We start from the raw sequence: 7,075 nt of genomic DNA on the forward strand, positions 1-7,075 counted from the left end.
AAAATATTTCAATATTTTATTAAGATACATGGCAAAGGCTTTCCCTTTAATGATATCTTTGGTTTTTTGTTTCTTTAATGCACAAATATCTATTAAAGATTTTTGCTGGTATCTGTTCTATGTGTTCTTGGAAAACTAGCATAAAGCCAAGATTTTCATAAGACTGGGAAAAACCCTGCTGAGCAACATTATTTTTTAAAAAGTGTTAATATGTGCAAATCCAAACAGTAATAATACTTTTGCCTTTCACTAATAATGTGAAATAATCACAGCATGAAAATGTCTGCAACTCTGGAATAAGTATATACTATTTATAAAATAATTTATCAAACACAGGGATGGTGTCATTTTTCTATTGCATAGTATCTAATTTTTTTTTTAAAAAGCAACAACAAGAAAAACCATATAACCTTGAGAGAAAGCATAAACAAACTTGAAATGTGCAACTGTGAACACAGCTTCCCAGGATTCTTCATTATTAAATGATTTTTCTTTTGTTGGCTTGAAATTTCCTTTAATTGGAGGAGAAATTCTCACTGACTTCACTCTTTCTGTGTCTGGTCCTGTGCTCATTCTTTTGTACCCCATTGTGATCTTCAGATTTTAGATGTTCAGATTGTTCAAAATCTTTTCCGTCTTCTGAGGGCATCCGTTTCTTTTTGGTGTACTGCTCATAGAGAAAAATGCCAGTGACTAAAATTATAACTTCAGCAGTTACTGCAAGAAATGGTTTAAGTGGCACCAGGTAGGTTAGCACTTTTAGGAGCTGCTTTCCTTCACTTTCTCCTAGAGGGAATATCGCTTGGCACCAGTACATTCCACTCTCTGTCGCTTTAAGATGCTTTATCTTTATCTTTGTTTCGTTAAGTGAGGATGGTAGAATTTCATATTTGTCTTTCACGTCAATGTCAATGGGAACCTTTTCACTTCCATTACTGGAATACCAGATCCACTCTAAAGGGACATATGTTTTAGTGTTACAGTATAAAACAACAGAATCCCGTTCATAATTCACCAATGGTTTTTCTTTTGTATAAACTCCAGGAACTTCTAGGTTAAATATGCCCTTTTGAACATTTTCTTCTTCAATAATACAAGAGTAGCTTCCCATATGCATTCTATCAGTGATCATCAACCTGATGTAAGTTTGCAAGATATTTCCAATTATTTGGACATTACTTGTTTTATTGATCACATCATTTCCTTTTTTCCAAACTGCATGCACTGAATGTGGTTTCTGGATGGTACTGAAGTTACATTTTAGTTCAATGTTAGCAGAGTTTCCTACAGTTACATTTTTTTCCACTGTTCCCATTACAAGGAGGCTAGCCTCCATAGAGATTGGTTCTGGGTAAAATTCAGTTGAACTTGTTGCATTTTCCTTGTCCATACTTAGAGTTTCTTCAGTGGGAATTTCAGTAGTGAAATCTGCATCTGTGGTCGTGCCCTCAGAAAAGCACGGACCAGCCACGTACAGGAGGAAACTGAGAGACAGAGGGGCCCAGAGAACCCCCGGAGAGGAGCGCATGGTGCTGGTTAACTCGCTGCAGAGTACCCTCGATGAGACCCTGGAGGCACAGTCCACTTCAGCTAGTCCGACTGAGCACTGTTTTTATACTTTTGAAGAAAAAGTCAACTTGGTTGCATAATTGCATCAAATAAAGACTTTGACTAAAAATATGAGTATACACACATATATTTATATACACATACAATTATGTATACTTTATTTTATTTTTTAATTAAAAAAATTTAACCCTCCCTTAGAACCAATACTATATATTAGACCAAGGCAGAGGAGTGGTAAAGGGTAGGTAATGGGGGGTTAAGCGACTTGCCCAAGGTCACACAGCTGGGAAGTGTCTGAGGCTAGATTAGAACTTAGGACCTCCCATCTCTAGGCCTGGATCTCAAACCATTGAGCTACACAGCTGCTCCCTATATATGCTTAAAAAAAAAAATTCTAGCCAAATTATAGTAGGGCAACAGATCCTTTACTATTCTGAAGTCAGTCAGCTATAGCAGAAAGAAAGGGAACATTTTCAGTGGATGCCATCCTGTCTTAATACATGCCTATTTGTGTAAGGAGAGCCTTAAATAACTTAAAAATATTGGAAGTTGTGAATAAATTTAGTTCATCAGTGTTACAGCATGGAATATAGTAAATTATATGGTTAATAAAATAAAATCAGGAAAGTTGGGAGGGGAAAGGGAAGGGAATACACATTTTCATAGTGTTTTCTATGTGCTGGGCAATCTGCTAAATACTTTATAAATATCTTGACTTGGTGGCCAATTTTATTCGATGCAACCCCCTCCTTCTGCCATCACTAGGGACTAAGGGATTGCTACATCGTTCCAAATTGCCAAGTCCTTCGAGGCTGAGCCAGAGCCAGTTCGACCCATGGAAAGTGGCTCAGGGGTGCCCAGCTTTGTTCCATGCATGCTCTAATGGAGTATTTTCTAGCCTGACCTAGGGAGGAAGGAAGCTGAGGAGGAGGGAGGCCTAGTTCCTTCCATTATAGAAGCATAAAAGACAGGACAAAGAAAGCAGAGAAGATAAGATAACCTTCTTTTGGTCCTGTTTATTAGCAGTATGTTTGAAGAGCACTGCTTTTCTTATTGAACTATTTGGGTAATTTATAACTTCATATGTATGAAGGATGAAATGGTGGCTGTCTATTATGTCATATTACTTCTCACCACATAGCAAGAAAGGCAACTATATGAATGCCAAACTGGAGAAGAGAAGACATGGTAGAAAGGCTCAATGAGGAAGCTGGCACAGTAATTCAGAATGATGGTAATGTATGCCTGTTATAGAGGAGGGGAAGTGGAACAAATTAATTAAGAGATATTGATGAAATAAGATGAAAAAGAGTTGGAACTGGTGAGATTTGGCTCTCCCTGGTGAACTGTCCCTTTTATTCCAAGTATTCCCTTCCCTTTGGCTTCCTTTCTGTCTTTCTCTTTCTACTCATTAAAGTCTCCATATTTTTTATCAACTCCTCCCCAAGAAGGTGTGTGCAGATAGATTCTCAGGTACCATCTCCTATTCTCATTATATTTAGTATTTTCAGATGCTCCAAAAGATCAGGTGATTCATTAATACTTCCAGGTCTTCCCTGCCCTGCTCTTGCTGTGAATGACATGGTGGTATCCTGATTCTTTGACCTCTTTTTTTCTAGGGCCTTATAACATTCTTAAGACAATCCTCTGGGTCCATCTCTAAAATGAGATCTTCATAAATTTCCAAATTAAAAAAAAATTCTACTGCTTTTCAAATAACATATCCTCTTCGGTCAGTAGATTGCTTTATAATGGCCACAGTCATCAAATTACCAGCAGAGAAAAGTATTACAACACAAAACAAGAAGTGATGTTCTAAGTGGCCCTAAGAAAGAAACAACAAAGCAAACATGCAAATTAATAGCAATGACAATGTTCTATTTGCATACTGATGAGCAACTAAATAATTGCTAGTGTCCAGCAGCTGAGTGGTTCAGTGGATTGAGAGCCAGGACTAGCAACATGAGGTCCTGGATTCAAATCTGAACTCAGACACTTCCTAGCTGTAGGACCCTGGGCGAGTCATTTAACCCCATTTCCTAGCCCTTACTGCTCTTCTGCCTTGGAACCAATGCATGGTATTGAAATTAAGATGGAAGGGAAGGGTTATTAATAGTAATAATAATAATAATTGCTAGTAATCCAAGTTAGCACTATTACATAGCAATCTTATGCATACTAATGCAACATAGAGGACTGTAGAGCAGGCATAATGGAGGTAACTATATATAGAAAGACTAAGTAAAAAACAAAAAAAGAATAGGAAAACAAAAGAAAACAAAGGTGAAAAGTTTTTTTTAAAAATGCCAAAAGCATTATTAAGAGAAAAAGAATATAAAAGAAATAAAAGTACACCTCAAAAGAAAACAAAATTGCTTGTCAAAATTCTATAATTCAACAGACAACAAATCTTCCAAGTTATAGAAAAACCAGTGAACCAATTTTGACTCTAAACTCAAAGAACTAAAGGCAAAGTAAAAAAGCAACACAGTATAAAAGATGAAAAATGTTTAACATTAAAATTTTAAATTTTGTAGTTCAAGTATGTTTATTAGTAATAATGCTAGAAAATTCTGGTTAAAAAGAATTGGAAAGAAAGGATAATGACAGCATTTAAGAGTCAGCAAGGTGGCTCAGTAGATAGAGAGCCAGGCAAACCTTGTTTGCCTAGTCCTTGCCTTTCTCTCTTAGAACTACTACGACAGAAAGTAAGGGTTAAAAAAAAGGGGACAGCATTGAAGGGGGCACTCAGGTGACTCAGTAGATAAAGAACCAGGACTGGGGACAGGAGATCCTGGGTTCAGATCTGACCTCAGATACTTCCTAGCTGTGGGATCCTGGCCAAGTCATTTAACCTCAATTGCCTAGCCCTTTTCTTTTGCCTTAGAACTGATACCCAGTATCAGTTTAAAAAGGAAAAAAAAAAAAAGACAGCATTTAAGCTTCTAAAGTTGAGGAAAACATTTTTTTTAAATCACATAGGCATTTTCTATAGAAGACGAATAGGAAAAGATGTTTGTGTAGACTACTGGGCTCTGAAAAAGAAAATCAAAATGAAACACTACACCTTGCCAAGAGATCAAGATGCCCTATATTGTGTGTTAGACAGCCAGTGGTTCTTAGTGTTGGACTTATACAGTGTCTCCTTACTAGATTCCTATAGCAGAAGAAGAGGATATGGAGAAGGTTGGTTTCTTTTGCTCAACTGGATTTTACCAGGTTGGTTTTTCTTTAAGCCTTTACCTTCTGTCTTAGAATCAATACTAAGTTTTGGGTTTAAGGGAGAGGAATGGTAAGGGCTAGGCAATTGGCATTAAGTGATTTGTCCAGCTAGGAAATGGCTGAGGTCAAATTTGAACTCAAGATCTCCTGTCTCCAAGTCCGGCTCTCCATCCACTGAGCCACCTAGCTGCCCCATCAGGTTGATTTTTTTTACCAAGGCATCTCAAAGGCACCTGTCATCTTAACTACAACAGTTGATAGAGTTTTATTACATCATTGTTTTGGGGTATGAAGTGAACTTGATGAAAGTATTAAGTAGGTTAGAGGAAGATTCTAGCTGTGTGATCCTGGGAAAAATTACTTAACCTGTTTGCCTCAGTTTCCTCATCTGTAAAACTGAGTTGGAGAAGGAAATGGCAAACCACTCCAGTGTTTTTGCCAAGAAAACCCCAAATGGAGTCACTAGGAGCCTGACAATTGAAAAGACTGAACAACAACAAAGAGGGAGATGGCTGAAAACTTTCAAATGACAAGTGGCAGCTTTGAAGAACTTAAGTCAATCAAATATGAGCACTGACCCAGAGAAGACAGAGAAGCATTCTTGACTCATTCACACTGATCAAATCTTCCAGACCTACTTTTTTTCTAGTATTTGCTAATATATACTCTCCTCTTTTTATTCTGCTATTGGAAATGTTCCTTTTATTTGATGTTTAAATTCAGAATAAAAAACAATTATGTAGCTATTGCTAAACCACTGAATGACTTTGTTTATGCCTTTAAAATGAAAGGGATGCAGATTTAAAAGGGTAAGAAAGTTGTTTCCTTTTCTCATCTCTCCTTACCCCCACCTCTTAAAAGTTCCGCCTCTTTTCTTTTTAAACCCTTACCTTCCATCGCAGAGTCAGTACCAAGTGTTGGTTTCAAGAGAAAAAAGTGGTAAGGACTAGGGGTTAAGTGACTTGCCCAGGATCACACAGCTAGGAAGTGAATGAGGCCAGATTTGGACCTAGGACCTCCCATTGCTAGGCCTGGCTCTCAATCCACTGAGCCACCCAGCTGCCTCTAGTTCTACCTCTTTTTGAAGTTCAATGCTCCTCAATTAGTTCTATGTGAATCCCCCACTGTCTCCCCACTGCAAAAGATTTTGTATTTTAAAAAATATATTTTATTTCATTATATTTTGTTTTTCTTCATAGACTATAAGCTCCCTGAGAGCAAGGACTTTGCATTTTATCTTTCTATTCCTAATGCTTGGCACATTCTATGTGGCTCAGTGGATAAAGTATCAGGTCAGGAATTAGGAGAACTTGAGTTCAAATACAGCCTCAGATATTCCTAGCTAAGTGACCTTGGGCAAGTCCCTTAACCTTGTTTGTCTCAGTTTCCTCATATGTAAAATGAGCCAGAGAAGGAAATGACAAACTCTTCTTAGTATTTTTGCCAAAAAAACTCCAAATGGGGTCATGGAGACTGAACAAGAACAACAACATGCCCATAATAAAGATTTGTTGATCGATTTGTAGCTGCTGTGGTGTCCTGCATTTTAGGTTTCACTGCCCATGGACCAGATTTTTAGGTCATCTCACTAATTTTGCAGGCAAGTCCACAGAAGAAAAGAAAATTCTCCCTTGGTAGTTTTAGCCTTAAAGCACAGACACAACTAACTGGCAGAAGGTGGAGGGAGAACTGGAATCTATATTTTATTCCCCTGTTTAGAACATCCAGGGTTCTGGTTTCCCTGACCTTATAGAAGAGTTCAGGAAAGTCAGCTAGGCAGCTAGGAAGGGAACTGTCACATCTCCATCTAGGTCATCTGAGCCTTTTAGCTACTCTTGCCTGATCCCTCTGTTTCCCAGAATGCTGTGCTGTAGGCAAGCAGTCTGTCAGCTTTACACCTGCTGGCTCATATCATTCCTTTCTGTTAAAGGGATCTGGGACTGACTTTTAAAATCCAAATGGAATGTGTTGCAGGGGACAAAAATGCACATCTGTGCTGAAATCAGAGTAGCCAAAAATTTTTTTTTAATGTTAAAGTACTGAAAGGAAAGAATTGTCTTTAAAAATCATTTGCCACAGTTCCTTCCCTCCCCTCCCTTTTCATGACCCCTTATGGTTCCCAAAGGCCTAAGAGACTTAAGATATTTGGATTTTTCCTCCCTTCTATTGCGGTTTCCTTCTTTCTCTCTCTCTTATTCTTTCTTTCTTTCTTTCTTTCTTTCTTTCTTTCTTTCTTTCTTTCTTTCTTTCTTTCTTTCTTTCTTTCTTTCTTTCTCTCTTTCTC

The 7,075-nt window shown here is 37.8% G+C and overlaps 1 protein-coding gene across 1 annotated transcript; it reads right to left on the bottom strand.

Annotated features, from left to right (window-relative positions):
- Positions 1-514: 514 nt before the first annotated feature.
- Positions 515-1,528, bottom strand: LOC123243971 (embigin-like). Its single transcript, XM_044672166.1, has one exon. It carries the CDS (start codon positions 1,526-1,528, stop codon positions 515-517), a length of 1,014 nt encoding a protein of 337 aa, XP_044528101.1.
- Positions 1,529-7,075: the final 5,547 nt, after the last annotated feature.

Source organism: Gracilinanus agilis, chromosome 4, assembly GCF_016433145.1.
Source record: "Gracilinanus agilis isolate LMUSP501 chromosome 4, AgileGrace, whole genome shotgun sequence".
Classification (NCBI taxonomy): domain Eukaryota; kingdom Metazoa; phylum Chordata; class Mammalia; order Didelphimorphia; family Didelphidae; genus Gracilinanus; species Gracilinanus agilis.